The following is a 19,873-nucleotide window of genomic DNA, read 5'->3' on the forward strand; positions in this document are numbered from 1 at the left end:
AGGGCACTTCCAAAGACGTCTGAGCCAAACTCTTCCTGGAAGTAGCAGATGATGTCATGAACCCAAGAGCCACAAATTGTGGTTTGGGAGGTTCAGGTCAGTCTCAGACTTCAGCAAGGAAAAACTTCCCAGGAGTGCGGTACAGCCCCGGGACAGTCCACCAGACAGACGGCAGCACCATCATCCTGCAGAAGGTTTCCAAGGCTTGGCTGGACAGAGCAACAGCCGACCTAACGCAGCCCTCCTCAGAGCAGGACCGCAGAGAATCTTTCCAGCCAGCACTTCTGCGACTCTACGGAGAACAGAACATAGAGCTGTGGGCTCAAAAGCTGGCTCAGGAGGAAGATCAGCCCAAACTTATGGATTCACTGTGAAACAGAGTAATTCATTGATGGAAAAACCCTCAAAGATCCCCAGAGAGCCCTGACAAGGAGCGATGGGACAATATTCTCTCCATTTTCCCACTAAATGATACTTGGAAACTGTAATGAGATACATGCTCAGGGAACTAACAGAAAATGCCTCCAATTTAGGATGTAAAAAAGACTCATGTATTACTGGGAGACAGGTTTCCTAGATATAAGGAAGAAATTTTTTTGAATGAGGGTGGTCAAACACTGGCACAGGTTGCCCAGAGAGGTGGTTGATGCCCCATCCCTGGAAGGGTTCAAGGTCAGGTTGGACGGGGCTCGGAGCCGCCTGATCGAGTTGAAGATGTCCCTGCTCGTTGCAGAGGGGTTGGACTAGATGACCTTTCAAGGTCCCTTCCAACCCAAACCATTCTATGATTTCTACAACAAATAAGGATTTAACCATATCTGAGGCTGAGAATATGGTCCACCAAGCCATGAAAATGTACCTGCTAATTGTCTTTCTGTTATTACAAGGACTGCTTCTCACAGGAAATGAACAGTCTTCAGGGCCATCCGACATTCAGGCCAACGAGTGAAAAGCTGTACAGTTTCCAGAGATAGCCAAAAAAAAAACCATCTGGGAGACTGGAGATGCTGCAAGTACTCAGCAGCCAAAGGAAGGTAGTTGCAGTGGTAAGGGAAGTCAAAAAACTGCATATTCCTGGCAGAGACTGGCCAAGTCCTGCCACCACCTGATGGTATAGCTGATGGAGGCATCTCCAGCAACACGGCCACGGTACAGCTTTCAGGACTATACACTGAATAAAGCCGGGCCTACAGGTGTAGCACAGGGTCTGGGGTACAGCTGAACGCTCCTGCCTGCTCCATATGGCTCAACACACCTCGACACAGTGGCCTCCTCAGTGATGATCTCGAGGAAAGCCTCAATGAAACCTTGTGCTATTGAAGTCCTTGGCCCACCATGAACTGGAGATGACTTCTACAGACAGATGGACTGTGATGAGGAAGTGAGTGCCCTGGAGATGGGGAAAAGGAACCAGTTCTCTTCTTGAGGCAATGGAAACACCACGCTCAGAATCCCATCCAAAGGCTGGATCTCCAGTGGGGGCATTGTGTCCGGGAAGGGTTTCCTTCTCCTGTGCCTGCAGCTGGAGACTGCAAACGGGACAGACCCAGAGGAATCTCAGCGTTACCTCTGAGCCCCGTTACATCAGCACCTCAGAGCATATGGACATCACACAATTTTCTGGCTTCCCCTGGGAGAGGCATCACTGTTTTGTTGTCGAGGCTTTGCCACCCCTAAACCTGAGCAGCACCAGGGGCAACTGCACATGCAGCTATATCCACAGTGCCCCCAGCACCCCAACTCCAGCAGCTCCTCTGAGAGGAACCCCTGACAGCACAGAGAACAAAACCCAAATGCTCCAAGGAGCTGCCCTATCTTTGGTGTTTCGCACCCGCAGCTCTGCGGAATAATGTGTCTCCTGCCAAGGGACCGCAGCGCTGGGGCTCACCTGACCGAAGGTGCTGTCCACAGAACGGCTCCAACCCTGGGGAAAGTTGCCGTGGGATCCCTGTCCCATCAGGGCAGAGCCACTCAGCAATCCACCAGATCCATCCCATCCTAAGGCAGGGCCCAGCTTAGGTCAGATGAATTTACCACTCCCCGAATTCCATCCCCACTTTTATTTGGTCTCCACAGGCAGAACCGGCAGACTAGATGAGGCAGGTGCAGGCACCTGGGTAACCCAAGGCTGAAGTGAGACGAGGTGAATCCCACCGCAGATCACCCACCTCTGTGGCACCGCAGCAGCCCTGTGGGCTGTAGGACCGCAGTGGTATTTAGGGAGTTGGAGTGTCACACGGGGAGATGGCACGTGGTTGGTGACAGGTGAACAAGGGCACTGACAAGCCGGTGTTAGTCAAAGCAGCCAGAGAAAAGACGACACTTGGCTTCACGTTAGAGTTGCCCTCCAGCCACTCCGCTCGGAGCGCGTGTGACGGAGATGCTGAGTGAACACCGAGGTCACTCCTCTGGCTATTTCTGTACACGGAAACACTGTGGGAGAGAGGGTGAGGGGTGGAGATCTCAGCACTGGAAGACCAAGGGAAGAGCTTGATGCCTCTGATCCGTCTGCCCCGAGCAAGCAGAAGCCCTGGGAATTTTCTGTCCCTTCACACTCCTGGTGCAGCCCATGTCAGCCACCACACCAGGCTGGTCTGCCCGGGGCTGCTCTGGGTCACACTCGGAGCAGATGGGGGAGGTTGGGCACTAGGGATGCCTCCTCACTGGGCAGGAACCGAAGATCTTTCTTTAGAAGACCTGAGGACACCAAATCACTTAGCTCAGTTTTTGAACTCGTTTTAGCATAAGAATGTGCAAAATAGGATCCTCTGGTTGCTGGATCAGCAGATAACAAAGATGCTGAGCAGCTACTGCTGGGGTTTCATGTGGACTGCTCTTCTTCAAACCTGGGCAGATGCACCTTCTGGAGGCCTCTGGGCTTTCACCAGGCCAATGAACGAAGCAGTGAGCGTGGCCACCAGAAAGCACAACCAGAGGCAGTTTGAGCCTGGCAGAGTGGCCACAGAGGGGTCAGAAAAGGAGCCAGAGAGACAGAGGTTATGAAGTAAATGAAACACTGAGACCAAGAGTGAGTGGCAGCTCACGGGCAAAATGCTGAGGGATTGCAAGACAATGCGAGCGCCTTGGCTGGATCCCTGGGCAGGCCGGGGGGCTGCCAACGTCCTGCCCACTCGCTGCCCTCAGCCAGCCTGAAGCACAGCAGATTGGCAGGAATTCTACGTCCAGGCTTGGGGACAGGCACGCAGAGGAACGCGGTGCATGATGCGCCTCTGCCCTGCTGGTGTGACACGCAGAATGATCCGGGCACCCCCCGTCTCGCAGGCTTCCCTCTCCTCAAGGCAGCGCCTCTGAGCGTGGCACCGAACGGCTCAGGACGATCACGTCCGGGCATCTGACAGCTCCCCGACGAGCTCACAATCTAGACAGTGCGCAAAATCTTAAGTAGTAATAAAATTGGGATCAGATTTCCACCCAAAATACAGAATCACAGCATCATCGAAGTTGGAAAAGGCCTTGAAGATCATCTAGTCCAAGCATTAACCTCACACTGATACGCTGTGGCAAGCAGGGTCTGAGTCAACACAAAAAGCAGGAGATTTAGCCCTGGTGACCACTCCACAGGGTTTGCTGGGATTAAAAACTGAACCTGTTCACTCCAATACGAAGAGGAGGCTTAAGTGTCTGGACCTCCTGAGAGGATTTGAAGCACAACAAAGGAGAGCAGAAAAAGCAACAAGCCCAGAAGGTGAGGAAAAAAGAGACGGTATCTCTCTGCGGCAAGAGAGCAAGGGCCAGATCTTCCAGTCTGTTATGAGACTTTAGAGCTGCAAAGACTTGGGAGGCGGGGACTGGCCTGGTGTAAGGGCCTCGGCATAAACTGTGAGGGCAAAATTTAAACACGCTGCTTCTGATCCTTGAACTTCTGTTGATAGGTGGCATTGCAGGACTGAGGTTACGTCTCCCTGAGTCTCCAGGCTCCCCGTGCCACCGCTCAGAGCCAGAAGACAATCTGAGGTGGAGAAGCGTAAGGGAGCTGGGCAGCCTCGCAGCAGACGCTTCTGTTAAACCTGGGATCAGCAGGAGATAAATTCCCGCAGAGAGGGGCGAGCAGGCAACGCCCATGAATACGTCCGGGCTGCAGATGGGGCGATGGGCTGTTGCTGCTGGATTATGTGACCAAGGGCTCATCTCCACAGTCGTAATGGAGCAGAGGAGCGCGGACGGCCGGGGGACCCCGGTGACTGGTCGGTGTCAGGGGAGCACCCGGCTCAGCCCCCTCCAGGGCCACCACAGCGGGAGGGTCAGTGCCCGTCTGCATTCCAGACCCTCGGAATGAGTCTCACAGAATCCCAGAACCATCTCGGGTGGAAAAGCCCTTGAAGCTCCTCCAGTCCAACCATGAACCTCACCCTGAGCGTTCCCAACTCCACCAGATCTCTCAGCGCTGGGTCAACCCGACTCTTCAACCCCTCCAGGGATGGGGACTCCCCCCCTGCCCTGGGCAGCCCATTCCAACGCCCAACAACCCCTTCTGCAAAGAAATCCTTCCTAAGAGCCAGTCTGACCCTGCCCTGGCGCAGCTTGAGGCCATTCCCTCTTGGCCTGCCGCTGGTTCCTTGGCTCAAGAGACTCATCCCCCCTCTCTGCACCCTCCTTTCAGGGAGTTGCAGAGGGCCAGGAGGTCTCCCCTCAGCCTCCTCTTCTCCACACTAAACCCCCCCAGTTCCCTCAGACGCTCCCCATCACACCTGTGCTCCAGACCCTGCACCAGATCCATTGACCTCTGGACACACTTGAGTCGATGGGAGAGGATCGCTCCAGGGAGGAATTATTGCCTGCAGGGCCAGGGGACTATTACGGGATGCTGGGAAGAGCATTCTGGGATTGTGCCAGACCTACTGAGCTGCTCAAAGGACCAAAGGCAGGAAAAGGGAGGGATGATGGTGGATCCGGCAAGACCAAGCAGAGGAGGCCAAAGGGAGAAGGGTGTGGAAGAGGCCAGCTGAGCACAGCGGGTTGCTGGTCACTACCTTTGTCTGGCTGTTCCTGTGCCTGGCCACCAGCCTGACATCTCCTGTCACCACATCGCTTCAACAGCCGCTCTGGGCGAGGCCACACTCTGTGTTGCGCATCTCTGCGTGTGAAGGTACAGCTGCTGGCAACCGGGAAGGGAATTGTCATGCTGATGGCCAGCGAGTGGGGTAAGAGGTGTGGAGCCAGTGATCAGAGAGGCCATAGACCCGGGGCAGATACTGGAGAGACTGGGACTCTGGGAATTTGCTACTGGAGGGACCAGACTGACCAGTGGGTTTGAGAGTCAGCTACCAGTAAGGCCCAGTGTCTGGAGCAGCTGCCGGGGAGGCTGGTTTGTGTCTGTGTGTGCCTGTGCACGAGGCAGCTGGGGAGACCTGGGACCGGAGCCCAGCTGCTGGACAGACCACGCGTCTGAGGGCCAGGGAATCCAGTGCACGTGTGTGTGCGTGTGCACGTGTCAAGAGATCCGAGGGCCAGCACGTTGGTCTCAGGGTTTCACATGCTCAGGTACCAGCAACTGGGGAGATCGGGGGAGCTAGGGGCTGGCTACTGGGTAGACTGGGGGCCCAAGGGCAGGTCCTGGAGGGATCCATACTGTACACACAGATCCCTGTGTGTTTCCTTCTGGCAGGCTTTCGTTCTGATCACCCAGGGAGGAACAGGGTCAGGCCTCTTGTTTGTGTCTGCATGACGCCGTGCGCTCACGTGTGCGCTGTGCATCCATCTGTCCATGTCCCCGTTGGGAACGCGAGCTCAGCCCAGCTCCCGACCGACCCAGGCAACGTGGAGCTGCGCCAGCCTCGCATCTAGTGGGAGATGGGATGGAAAGCTCCTGACAGTTACCAGGGAGCTCTCGCTTTCCTTCTTCACAATCATCTGCCTCTCCTGGAGGGGGAATCTGACAAAATTTTCCACCTTCACAAAACTAGGCAGAGGTTTCCCAGTTAAACAGGAACAGAGACCAGTCTTGCTGAAGAAAGGCTCAGGTGAGGACACCAGAGCTCATCAGATGAGCACCCTGAACCCCACAACCCATCCCATGGATCTTGCCAACAAAGCCACCCCAACTCGCTGGCCGGTCGCGCTGGTCCGGGCCAGTCACGGCCTCTGTTGGCAGGGGAGGTGCTGGCGAGATGTGAAAGGCTCGGAAGGCCGGGGAGGTGGTGTGGCTCAGCAGGGGGCCAGGGCCCTGCACTTCAACCACGGGACAGGTCCTGCGCTGCAGCTGTTGTAGGTTGGTGTTAATCAACCAAAAAGCCTCAATGATAAAAACACAGAATTTGCCTGAAGCTCTGCTCCCTCTCCAGGGGCAGATGCTCCTCAGGCCTCCTCTGGGTGCTCTTTGCTGCCTCTTTCCAGTCACCATCAGCTGGACTGTCCCCAACACCCACCCCCTCCCAGCTTCAGAAGGGGACTGAGCTGCTGAATGAGCATGAGGAAGACTAGGGTGGGTCAGGGGCTGTAAGCAGTGTCCCTGTCACCTGGTCCTTGCATGGAAGAGCCGTTTTGTGGTACCGCAGGAGCTGTTCACCACCACTGGGCAAGGCCAGCTCTGACATGGAGACAGTCACTGTCACCAAACACCTCTCAGGGCTTCCCACCTGCACTTTATTTGTATTTGCTAACTCCAGTGTGAAAGCACCTTAAATGTATCTGGCTGCCTAGCGCTAATCCCCAAGACCAAGAAATCTTTATAGCCAAAAGACTGAGGATTAATTTCAGTAGGAGAATGGTCTCGGGCTACAAGTTACAAGGCTAGAAATGAAGTCTCGAACTTAACATGCCCATGCACCTTCCATCTCAATTTAACACCTCTCTAATCCACACGCTTGGACAGATTGATGAAGATGGTCCCAGAGAGCCGTACGAGGCTTCAAGCTGTGTCACAACATCTCCCTTTCTGCGTATTGCCCTTGGAATGTGGCTTTACATTGCGGCAAAGCTGCTGTGCTCATTCTAAAGCCACCTCCAGCTTCCCTTCCCAGAGAAACCACACACGCTTATTGCTCCACTTGCCATAGATTTAATGATCACGCAGCCACAGGGGAAGCCAGCTCAGCTAGCTGCTCCGAGGGAAATGCTAACCCACTGAGGGCTGCTTACCAGCTAAATACATTTATTCTGCAGCTGAACACCCGAACTGGGAGGGAGGGGAGAGGGACTGCAAGTCTCAGCCGGGACGAGGCTGCTCCACTGCAGCACTAACCTCCTCCTCGCAGCCCACGTGGCTTTATACGCATTTGAAATTCTCCCTTGCTTTGTCATGTTTCTAACACCACGTATCAGAAAAAGTATCAGCTCTAGAACGATTTTGTCAGGTTTATGGCAACTGGTACTTCCCTGGCGTTCTTCAGAGGCTGCAGAAGACACACCAACGAGGCAGATGACGTTGTTGGAGGCTATTTGGGTCACGCAGCCTTTGCCAGCACCCCCTCGCTCACAGCTTTTGGGGCACTTTCTCCCTGCAAGATCCGCACCCTGGCGCAGGACGGGCAGAGCGAACGCCCTCCCCGGGAGCTGCTCTGCAGAGGGTTTGGTGCAAGCACCAAGGACAAATCTGGGCCCTGCTAAGGGCAGAAAGGAACACGGAGGAGAGGTCTGCTCCTCCCGCTGGAACTAAGACCAAGCGCCGACCTGCACCTCTGCTGAGGGGTCCCCCAGCCTGGCTCCCCGCTCCCCCCAGGCCCTCCAGCCGCGGGGTTCCCTGTGTCAGGGGGCACAGCACCACCCTGGGACCCCCCGACTTGCACAGCCAGCACGTGGCAGCCGGTCCCCACTTTGGGCACAGGCTTTCCATCAACTACGAGTTCAACGTCAGGCCCGTCGCTGTGTCTGAGGCTCTCGATGCGGCAAAAGGATCCCACGGAGCACTGAGGGGAGCTCCGGGGCGCATCGACCGCCTGCCTGGCCCAGCAGCGATGGCCACCCCTGCAGAAGAGTGTTTTTCAGAGCGGATGGCAGCAGCTGAGCTCAGCAAAGCCCCACCACCCGCCTCCCCAGCCCCAGGACTGCTTCCACAACCAGCACAACGGCACACGAGCACCGCTCAGGCACAGCTCTGCCTGCCCTGCGCCACACACAGCCACCCCCTCCACCACAGCACTGCCCCGGCGGGCCAAGGCCCATGTCAGACGCTGCATTCTTGCTATTTTTGCATGGGAAGATGCGAGAAAGCCCAACCCCGCGGGTGCCAGCCCTTCCTGGGGCCGTCGGACAGCCTGTCCAGTGCGTGCTGCCCAGCACTTGCTGCGGGGAGACTCGTGGTGGGGCCCGACCACGCCGCCCGCCTCAAACCTTCACTCAGAGTCCCCTTCCCTACCCCAACGCACGGTCACTTCACAGACTCGGTGCCAATTTGGCCTCACCCCACCTCTTCTGCCACCGCCACTGCCTTGGAAGGGGCAGGATTCATCTCCCATCCCTCCCTGCACCGGCAGCGGACACACCTCCGTTTGCAACTCTCTGGGATCCCCTTAAGTCACAGGAACGGGCATCCTGAACGAGCACTCACAAACACTTTAATCATTTCTCAACCGCCTTACTGTAACTGCCTTTTCTCTGGCTTTAAGAAACGCAGACTTGGCCTATTCATACCGTACCCCTTTGGCATGGAATCCGAACATCATTTTCACTTGCAAGTACCACAGTAACGTCTCCTACACCTTCCTCCTATAGCGAGGAGACTCCCGACAAACATTAACCAATTAATGTTATCCCTCTCTTTTGAATCACTCCTTAAACCTCTCCTCTGCTGCGTTCGCTACAAGAAGAAGCAGCCAACATGCCAAGATGCTCCTTGCAGCGTCACCGCAGCGTCCAGGGACGGCAAGCCCCCGTGCAGGAGCAGCCCCATTGCCCGCGTGCAGGGACGTGGCTGTCACTGCCCACGCTGCACAGATGCCCCCCACCACACAGCACCTACCACGGTGTTCCTGACCCGCCGCTGAGGTTCTGCACGTACACTAATACAAGCAACAAAATAATAATAATAATGCCAAGCTGCAGGAGCAAGCGAGTGCTTCACTGCTGGAGACCTGTCAGGAGCTACCCTGGTTTTCTCCTCAGGCTCCTGCCTGTGCCCCGGGGACGCTGCACCACTATTCCACCTCGCTGGGCCTTGCTGCTGAGCCCTCCAGCCCCTTGCTTAAGGTGAAGTTGCCAGTGACTCTAATCCCCACTTTCCTTTAAACACGACCAGGAAAACCCAGTTGGGTCAGCTGTGGCCCAGAGCAGAGCCAAGGCGGTACAGAGCCGCCACCATCGCCTTCCTGGGAGAGGGGAGACATGAGAGCAGAGCCCTACGTACCCAGCCAATCTAATCCTTCTCTACAGACCCCAGTACTTGCACCACACCAGGCAAAGCTGTAATAAATATCAGTACAAATCAGTCCTGACTGGCCTCCAGAGAGGGCATCTAACGAATCTCTTCAACCTCCATTTTCCCCGTAATTTCAGCGAGCAGAAGGAACCCGTCAGCACAGAGCACATGTATCTGCTTGAATTATTGTTCCTGAAGTACATTTTTTCATCAAGACATCCAGACAGCAAGCATTTCAGTAACAATTACTACCCAGCTCTCAAAACACCTTACAAAGGAAAATAATTTGATGCAAGACGTAGGCCCTTGTCCTGCAGAGGAAGCTGCTGCCGGCAGCCCCGGTCCCCCTCCCTGCCGCGGCCGAGCTCACCTCAATCAGAAAGTCCCCCGTGCGAAGCCCTGCTCTCCACGCGACACCTTCCACATCCACCGATTCCAGGTACTGGAGTGCTGGGAAGGCTGGGGTTGGGGTGAACTCCTCAATTGGGGTTTCAGCTACAAAACACAAAGAGAGAGAGAGATTGAGACAGGTGGCAAAAAGCAAGCAGAAGGCAGATAAGAATGTCCAGGAGCCCAGGAAAATCTCTATATTGCTTCAGAAAGAACAAGTAGCAAGGCTCAGCTGGACATCAGTGCTGGAGCCAGAGCTAATGCTACTTGTCTACAGCACTGATCAGCTCAGACCCTGAGACAGCCCCAGAGCCTCCCCAAGTCACCCACGTTCCCACAGGGTCCCTAAAGCCTCATCTATCTCCCACGAGAACACCCCCGTGAACAGCGCTGGGCGGGGAAGAACTCCCTCCCGCTGCATCCGCGGCCCTGTTCGCAGCTCCAGGCCTCTTCTGCGGTCACCAGAGAAAAAACCCCACGTGCACCACCCGCCCGTGCCAGCGCAGACAGGACACCCACGCTCAGCACCCCAGGGTGCCGCTGCCTCTCTCAGGCTGGTCCTGCAGGAGACCATCAGCTCAGCAGTGGACGTCCACATTAGCCAAATGAACGCCATCCTTCATCGGGGAGGTTTTAATTGCATTCATGGTTGGAAAACCTGCTCCTGCCCCCAGAAGAACACCATTTCCAGGGAAGGGACTTTCTCAGAGGGATCCAGGCAGAGCACTTACATTATCCAGCCCCAGACCATCTTCACTGCCCATCCAGGATGAAGGAATTTTGCAAGGGGGATGCCTAACTCCCAGCAGGGACGTGCTTGTGTGACGTGTGATGTGTGCTACCTTGTCTGGTGTGATGTGACAAAGGAACAAGCTTCCTTTGACTGTTTATCAAGAGGAGAGTGTTGCAGGTGTTGAGAAACCTCAGATCCATTAAAGAAATGAAGCAGAAAGGCCCCAGCTACTCTTTACAGAATCCCAGAATCATCTCAGTTGGAAAAACCCTTGAAGCTCCTCCAGTCCAACCATGAACCTCACCCTGACCGTTCCCAACTCCACCAGATCCCTCAGCGCTGGGTCAACCCGACTCTTCAACCCCTCCAGGGATGGGGACTCCCCCCCTGCCCTGGGCAGCCCATTCCAACGCCCAACAACCCCTTCTGCAAAGAAATCCTTCCTAAGAGCCAGTCTGACCCTGCCCTGGCGCAGCTTGAGGCCATTCCCTCTTGGCCTGCCGCTGGTTCCTTGGCTCAAGAGACTCATCCCCCCTCTCTGCACCCTCCTTTCAGGCAGTTGCAGAGGGCCAGGAGGTCTCCCCTCAGCCCCCTCTTCTCCACACTAAACCCCCCCAGTTCCCTCAGACGCTCCCCATCACACCTGTGCTCCAGACCCTGCACCAGCTCCGTTGCCCTTCTCTGGACACGCTTGAGTCATTCAATGGCCTTTTTGGAGTGAGGGGCCCAAAACTGAACCCACTCATCGAGGGGCGGCCTCACCAGTGCCGAGCACAGGGGTGAGATCCCTTCCCTGTCCCTGCTGGCCACACTAGTGCTGACAGAAATGCTGCCAGACTCTGGTCACCTGAAACTGCCAGTGGTACCCAGAGGGGCTGCTGTCCCCAGCACAGAGAACATCAGCTGTGGCTGTTGCAGGGGCCGGTCATGATTCTCCAAGATTTTTATTTTCCCCTTTGTGTACTGCCAACAGCCCTGCTGCCTGTGTACCTGCTCTCGTGCAGAGGGGATTCACAGAATCATCACAGAATCATCGAGGTTGGAAAAGCCCTTGGAGATCATCCAGTCCGACCATTAACCTCACCCTGACCGTTCTCAGTTGTGTCTTGCTACACGAGACCATGGCACTGGCTCAGTGAGGACCTCTTCACCAGGCCTTACATGACTAGAAACACCTGAAGCGGATTCAGGAGAAGCTCGGGACACCCCTTTTCTAATGGCACACAACCTCATTGCTGGCTTCCCTGCATCACCAGGCAGACGGCTGCTCCCAGCAGCTGTGGGGAGGAAGGAGAAGTCACCGCCCCAAGGAAGTGCTGCTTTGCAGAATGAGGACACCCGGCCGCTGGCCCCGCAGCCTCCCAGGGAGCAGCACCTACAGGGCCACTCCAGCCTAACTCCATTTAGAGCCAGGACTAGAGGGGGCTGTGCCACCACTGGTGCCCTGCGCTGTTCTCAGCCGGCAGCAGCCTCAGAGATGAAGCTGAAAATGGGCCACCAGATACAGGAGTACTCAGCAAGGTGGGGGGAGAAGGTGCCATCCTGAGACCACCTGTGCCAGCTACTCCGCTTTCCCTGCCTGCACAAACAAGAGGTTACATTCCACATCACCCGACTGTCACGGACAAAGAAAATTATTGACCCATTAGGAATAAGTGGCTGAAAAGCCCAGACATTGTCTGGCAGACCTGCGCTCTCCTGGAAGTGTAGCACACACTGGAGGGTCAGCGAGGGGGTTTTATCCCTCCTCCGCCTGGGACAGCCACTTTGCTGAAGGCCAGCGTCCAGTAACGCCGTTGTTTTGCCTGATGATGCAGCATTTCATGCATCAGAAGATACCAGTGCCTGAAACATCTACCCTTTTGGTGCTGAGCAGTGGCTGGCCAACAGTGTGGCACCGCCTCTGGCCCGGGTCAGGCTAACAGCGCGACGCAGAGCTGCCGGCACCGACAGGGTTGATGCAGATCATCTCGCTCCATCTCTGCACAAGCAGAAAGCTCAGGCCTAGTGGTCCTGACGGGGGTGCAGCTTCCTGGGAGACGGGGCAGTTGATGTCGCAAGATGTCGCTTTGCACCACTTTCTCCGAAGGGTGATGGATGGAGGAGCGTGAAGGGCCTGTAGGCCCACACAAGAGACTCTCAGAGCTTGGCTGTGATGGCTCGTGCTGCCCCCGCCTCGAGCAGAGGAATTCTCACGTGTGTTGGGGAGAAGATAAAGCTGGTTGGTAAGAAACGCCATGGCAAGGCCATGGGTGCCTGAAACACCTGACTCAAATGTGTGCAGAGCCCAGGAATTCAAAACGTGCTCCCCCCAACGCTGGCCAGGCTGGCAACCTGGGGGCCAGCCGAACTGAAGGCTCCCACTCGGGGCTTTTCAGCAGACTGACGGAGGTGTTTTTTTCTCACATGAATCTTGAGTCCATGCAGGATCCACTGGCTCATCTTCACTCAGAAGAGCCGGTGGTAAAAGGAGACTCTTTGCTCGTGTAGGGGCAGCTCTGGGAGGGATGCACTGAAGGACCCAGGCTAACTTTGTAAGAAATCAAATACCAAATGTCTTCTTTAGTGGCTGATGATGCTTGAACGAACCATTTGCCTTAGAGACGTGCAACAGGCAAGTCAGAAAAAACCATGATTATTGAGTCTGATCTCATGCATGACAAGGGCCAGAGCCTTCAACAAAGGTTCCTGTAGGTCCACCCCTCACCTCAGCTGATGTGTGCAGAAAGCGTGGGTCACTTCTGTCAGCAGTACAGATAATGATGTACTGTATCAACAGGCCGATAAGTCATCCATCACTCAGTCTGTTACCAAAACAATGTATTTTTTAAGAGCTGTGTCAAAGCCCTAATGAAGCAGTAGATTTAATAACAGATTCAGTGGATGATCTTGTGCATGCGTCTCCTCTGATGTCAGGTCACACCAGTAAATGTGACCTACATTCTCCTTCATTTGTCTAAAATGTATAGACACTGATTTTATACAGATAAAACAATTGCCATCATTTACCATACTTATTTTATTTAACATTTTTATGCAAGATTTTTTCTGCTAAATCAGATAGCCATTGGCTAGCACCAGACCAAGACAAAGTTTGCCTGACAACACATTAATATGCTGAATGGTGTTACGTGGTTTTTATCAGCAGCTTTCCATGACTTCTTCCTTTGATGGAAGCGAGCTGAAGTGGCGAACAGTTGACAAGTCATCCTACCTATTTTTAGAAAAGCCAGTGTAACATTTGATTTCTCCAAATGCTTCAGGACTTCCCCAGTGTAAAATTCAACTCTTTGGATCAGTGTTGACCAGCAAGTTCTTTCAATAGTCTGAAGTTTAAAGAACCACAAACACAACCGTGCTGCAGACTGTAGCTGCAAACTAGGTGCCCATTAACTTAGGCCAGACCCAGGCCCATAAGGATATGAGGTTTAAGGCGACAAGGACCTTGTGTATTGCCTGAACCTCTGAGAATGAGAAAAGGGGAGACTCGGGCTCTCTGAATGTCAAGTAAATTATTGATATAATGAGACATATGGTTTCCATACAATATCAGCACTGTACTTCACAAAACAGGAGCGTCAGCGTGACAGACCAGTACTGCCCTCCCATCACAATGAAGGCAGGAAAAGGTTAAGTGGACATCCTGATCCCTGGGGAGGATAGAGTAGGGTAGATGGCAATTTAACTGGTTTCCTAGCCAGGAGAAGGAGCCTGACGTGAGCAAACCACATTCTCCCAGTGGCTCCAGACACCTGTCCCACCAGGCTGCGACCCCACAGTCGCAGAGTTCAGAAGCGCTGCCCCGCCACAGGGCTGACAACAGCCCGCGGACGGCGGAGAAACCTGAACCACAGCTCAGAGAAGAGTCACCTGAGGGACAGTTCAAGGACAGGTTTTTTGTACTGATAATCAAAGATATAAACTGATAGGGCATACAGATAAAATTAACCTTGGAACCCAGCCTTGTAGCTGCTTTTGTCACCTGCATTATTGATGTGTTACACGAGGACTCCAGGCACACCATTTTCCATGGGCTGGAAGCCATATATCTACAGTAACTGCATGCCGTGATACACCATTTGTAAAGTGTCACTAGTGCCTTAAAGATTCAGTAAACAAGAAAATGCATCCTGAAGTCAGAACTGTATCCTTATGAAATAAATACTAGAAGCATAATTTAATACAGGAGGGGGAGAAACGTAGACAGAGGAAGCAACCAGCTCTCCCTCACTACTGCGTGAAGTCCCCATGCTCAGTCACAGGGAACGAGAAAGAAGCTCTAAGTAATGGATGAGTAAATACAAACTAAAGCACCCTGTCCATGCAGAGGATGAGGTCTGCGGGGGTCACTGCTCCAGGCGCCTCCAAGGCCACGCCTGGCAGCAGATGGAGGAGCTGTGACCTCCGGGTGTAGGTGCAATCCGGCACTGGAAGTCCCACCTGCCTCCATTAACCCAGCCTCGGGCCACACAGGGGAAACCTCCCATTTACTGGAGTCCACAACCGCGCTGCCTTGTCTCAGAGCTTTCCCTAGAGCTGCTTTTAGTCATCGTTCAGTCAAACGTGTCAGTGCTGTGCTAATGCCTGGTCAGGACTGAGACTGCTCCAGACTTTACGGCCCAGCACCTGCAAAGGGAGAAAATCCTCCTGCGGTCCACAGCAATTAACGCTCCCTGGGTAAGTGCCAGAAAAGCTGTAAAACCAGCTTCCCCCTGAAAGCCTCACCCTGCCTGGCTTGGTAAGCCGATGGGTACCGGGCACATTTTCTCATAACAGAACAGACCTAAATGAAATAAATGTAGGCTGACAGCAACCCTGTGGAGCACCTGCAAACCACGCCACGTGCAGGAGACCTTGGTGGTGGGGGTGTCTCCTTCCAAGCCACCAGAGCCTGCTGGGAGGGGCAGAAGCACCTCTAGAGAGCAACGCTCTGGCGAGGGCACAGGGTGAACAGAAAACCCACCCCTATGGAGAGGCCCCGACTGCCGGGGTCCCCAGGGAGCCTGCCCAGCCCACAAGCCTGATGTGGACAACCCGTGTTCCTCTGGTCACGGGAGCCCTGCACAGCTGCAGGCAGACCCCCCCGCTGCCTGCAGACAGCAGGGACTGTCAAACACCCTGGAGTCGGCACTGGCCACGGCAGAGCGATGGCTCAGAGCACACCTGGGGAGGGCTCCCCCCTGCCCCTCCCCAGAGCCAGCCACGGGAGGAGGTGCAGGGATGCCGATGGGACTGGGGCAGGCACCAGCCCAGCACCAAGACTCGATCCATCTGCAGAGCTGCTCTGCTGATGGCTGGGGACCAGGGAACAGGGACCCAGGGGAGGGTCCCAAGAACAGGTTTGGTTTGTTGCCCCGACTGGGGCTGTGGTGAGCAAGCACAGAGCTGCCCAGCAGAAACCCCTGACAAACAGCCCCTGTCACATCAGGCACCTGTCTCCGCAACCTTTCTCCCAGTACTGACACTCCTTTTTGCTGCCCCAGTTTCCTCCCAAATGAACAATCTGTCTCTAGCTACTTTTCCCCCATTCAGTCCAGTTTTGCCACATCTGTACTCAATCTTGGTCTGACCTGGTATTGCCGAGAGGTTACGTTCTGGGGACCCCAAAGGTCTCCAGTATTCCCTCTCAGTTATCTGTGAAGTTTGGCCATTTCTAGCATTGCTCCCCTGCACGCACTGACAAAATCCAGCTTTTCCTCCAAAACTTCGCCAGCCTCCTCACCGCTGTCATGTCCCACCTCTCCCGCCATGTCCAGTCATCCTCTGCCTCCTGCTTAATTAGCTTAATCTCAGCCTCGTCAGCAGCCCAGCCACTGTCCACAGCCCCAACACCAACAAACCAAGAGATATTAAGCAGAACAACCTGCAGTGCTCAGAGCTGGTTGTAGCCCCGGTGGAGGAGGACACTGGTACTCCTTACGCAACCCGGGAATCTGGACCGATGCCTCTCACAGAGTCCGAGCGAAGGCTGAGCGCAGAAGACCAGCCACCACAAAACCCAGCCTGGGACCAGACCCTCCAAAACACCGCTCCCAGATCAGAGCCTGCAGGAAAGCTTTAGGACAGAAGTATGTAATTTGGTGACAATTCATCTCTAAGTGCCTACCCAGGAAGGAGATAAAATTTAAGGAGGATCTCTTATCCAACTGGCAAAGGCAAAACTAAATCAAAAGGTTTGGAATTAAATTACAGAAATTCTCACTGGTAATGAGGTAAAATTTCCTAATAACGAGGTCTACTGTTCACTGCAAAAGCTCATGAATTTAAATCTCAGGGAGCGTAATTCGTACCTCTGGAGCTATCAGGTTACCACTACAGCTTTGGTTGTGCAATTTGATCACGGTGGCCATTTCCCGGCCTTAAAAATCCACTCTTGGGGCACAGTCTCACGCCATGGCCACCAGCTTCAGCCGTGCCCAGAGGCGGGACAAGCCCTGGAAGAGCCAGGACACCCCAGGGGGGCTCTGACAACCCCCTCAACAGCACAGGCCTGAGGGCAAAGGCCCTGCAGCACCCCAATCCTGCCCTCCGGCACGGGGGTGCTGACAGCCCCCCAGAAGCCAAGGGGAGGGTCCCCGAGAGGGGTCGGCTCTGCCCCCGCCTCGCCACCGCTGCCGGGAAGGCGCATCGCTGCCGGCACACCGCGGCACCCCAAGGGCACCTGGGCCACAGAGCTGGGCCAGCAGCGCCTGCATGGCCAGAAGCGTGTCCGCACCCCAGAGCTCTTTCTCCCCTCCTGATTTTGACTCTTGCAGATCACAGTTGATCACGGTTCGAGATGCAGGATTCCTGGGACCCCCGGCACCGAGAGGGCAAAATGCATCTCGGGGGCATCAAACCCAGCATGGCCAGTGGCCAAGACAGTGGGTTGCCCCGCTGTGTCCAGCGTTGGTGTGGCCTCAGGGCTCTCTGCAGCTCCCAGGGAGGGGACGGGGAGCGGCGGGTGCTGAGCTCTGCTCCCCAGGATCCAGGGACAGGACGCTTGGGAATGGCTCCCAGCTGCGCCAGGGGAGGTTCAGGCTGGGCAGGAGGGACCATTTCTTTACCCAGAGGGTGGTCAGACCCTGGAACAGGCTCCTGGGGAGGGGCTCGATGCCCCCAGCCTGTCAGCGTTCAAGAGGCATTTGGACTTAACAACATGCTCTGACTTTTGGTCAGCCCTGGAGTGCTCAGGCAGTGGGACTAGATGATCCTTGTAGGTCCCTTCCAACTGAAAATATTCTATTCTATGCCATGCTATTATCTGCAAATACTGCTTTTCTTGGACAAGTTACTTTTATTACTAGCCAAACTTAGCAGTAAAAAATATTACAAGTTAATTCAAGCAGAGCAAATTGCTAAGATCGGGGTCAAACCACAAGATCCCAGGTACTTCACCAGAAATGCATTTACAGCATGAAAAATAAAATAATACCGTAGTTGCCTTGGTATTTCTCACCTAAAATCCTGAAGGCGTGTCTCGTGCAGAGGCTAGGGTGGGAGGCTGCATACCCCAACAGAGCGCTGAGGCAGCAGGTAGCTGCTTGCAGCTGGGTGGTCACAGGTGACAAGTACTAACGGAGTACGTGTATTTGGGGGTGGGGAGAAAAGGGGTGCTGTGGCAGTTATTTAAACTCAGCTCCTGAATTTTTAAATTTCTAAGGCTACTATAAAAGCTGTGTCGTAAGTAGCATTCACCATATGTAGACTCTGCTGGGCCTTGTTTCTACTCTTCCATCAGATCTCCATCACGAAGACACCACCCTCAGAACACGGGTGACAGACCTGGGGTTTGACGTGCTCTGTCTAAACACCTCCAGTCCCAATTCCTGCCCATCCTGAGGGTCGCAAAGCGTCACAACACTCCTCTGCACAAGAGCCAAGTTCTGAAAACCATCAGCGAGCTCTTCCATTTCCATGAAACTCTAGGATACCTGCATTGTGTCCCAAAACCCACTGCAGGGCTTGAGGACAAGCTCCCCTCTGGCCCAGCCCAGCAGCGAGATCCTCAGGCTCTGGCTGCGTGTCCCCCAGGCTCTGCTCCCGCATCCCCAGGGCCAGGCAGGGCAGGAGCCGCGGCTGTCAGAGACCCCGGCCAGGCCCAGGACAGCTGGCACCAGGCACCCCCAGCACCAGAGCTCGGCTTGCAGAGGCTCCTGAGCCTGAGGGCCTCCCACCGAGCGCTGGACAAGAGACAGGACTACAGCCCTCAAACGATGCACCGATTGCCAGAGACCCCGGCAAGGCCTGGCTCGGGGGGCTGCTCTGCCAAATCCACCCGGGGCGACTGGTCTGGGCACCTGCAGTACCAGCTCCTCTGCCCGGTCTTTACACAAAGAGATGCAAACACAAACATCCGACGCTGAACATCAAACTTTAACCTTCCTGCAGGCAAAACACGGCAAAAAAGCAAGCGGGGGTTTGTGAAGCGAGCAGATGACATCCAGGCAGAGATCCTCCCTGACCCGAGCCCTCTGTGCCTTCCCCCGCTGAGCCCCTGCGGCCAGAACCCGGCCTCGACCGTGGGATCGAGTGGGCAGCACCGGAGGAACCCGGCCCGTGGGGCATGGAGAGAGGGAGGGCCCGGGGATGGGGGAGGCCATGGAGGAAGAGGAGGAGAGCGGGAGGGGCCGGGGATGGGGGAGGCCACAGAGGAAGAGGAGGAGAGCGGGAGAGCCTGGGGATAGGGGAGGCCACGGAGGAAGAGGAGAGAAGGAGGGCCCGGGGATGGGGGAGGCCATGGAGGAAGAGGAGGAGAGCGGGAGGGCCCAGGGATGGGGGAGGCTATGGAGGAAGAGGAGAGAGGGAGGGCCCGGGGATGGGGGAGGCCATGGAGAAAGAGGAGAGAGGGAGGGCCCAGGGATGGGGAAGGCCATGGAGGAAGAGGAGAGAGGGAGGGCCCGGGGATGGGGGAGGCCATGGAGGAAGAGGAGGAGAGCGGGAGGGCCCGGGGATGGGGGAGGCCACAGAGGAAGAGGAGGAGAGCGGGAGAGCCTGGGGATGGGGGAGGCCACGGAGGAAGAGGAGAGGAGGAGGGCCCAGGGATGGGGGAGGCTATGGAGGAAGAGGAGAGAGGGAGGGCCCGCGGATGGGGGAGGCCATGGAGGAAGAGGAGGAGAGCGGGAGAGCCTGGGGATGGGGGAGGCCATGGAGGAAGAGGAGAGAAGGAGGGCCTGGGGATGGGGGAGGCCATGGAGGAAGACGAGGAGAGCGGGAGGGCCTGGGGGAGGCCACAGAGGAAGAGGAAAGAGTGAGGGCCTGGGGATGGGGGAGGCCACAGAGGAAGAGGAGGAGAGCGGGAGGGCCCGGGGATGGGGGAGGCCACGGAGGAAGAGGAGAGAGGGAGGGCCCGGGGATGGGGGAGGCCATGGAGGAAGAGGAGAGAGGGAGGGCCCGGGGATGGGGGAGGCCATGGAGGAAGAGGAGGAGAGCGGGAGGGCCCGGGGATGGGGGAGGCC

General features: G+C 55.6%; 1 protein-coding gene across 7 annotated transcripts in view; it reads right to left on the bottom strand.

Moving 5' to 3' along the window:
* The window catches only part of SHANK3 (SH3 and multiple ankyrin repeat domains 3), a 350,787-nt gene that overhangs the window by 64,544 nt on the left and 266,370 nt on the right, over window positions 1-19,873 (bottom strand). For all 7 annotated transcript variants that reach the window (XM_074828192.1, XM_074828195.1, XM_074828198.1 and 4 more), the window contains exon 16: window positions 9,684-9,808. In XM_074828192.1, coding sequence (XP_074684293.1) covers window positions 9,684-9,808 — 125 coding nt within the window. The remainder of the gene's footprint in view (window positions 1-9,683; window positions 9,809-19,873) is intronic.

This window comes from Strix aluco, chromosome 5 (assembly GCF_031877795.1).
Source record: "Strix aluco isolate bStrAlu1 chromosome 5, bStrAlu1.hap1, whole genome shotgun sequence".
NCBI lineage: Eukaryota > Metazoa > Chordata > Aves > Strigiformes > Strigidae > Strix > Strix aluco.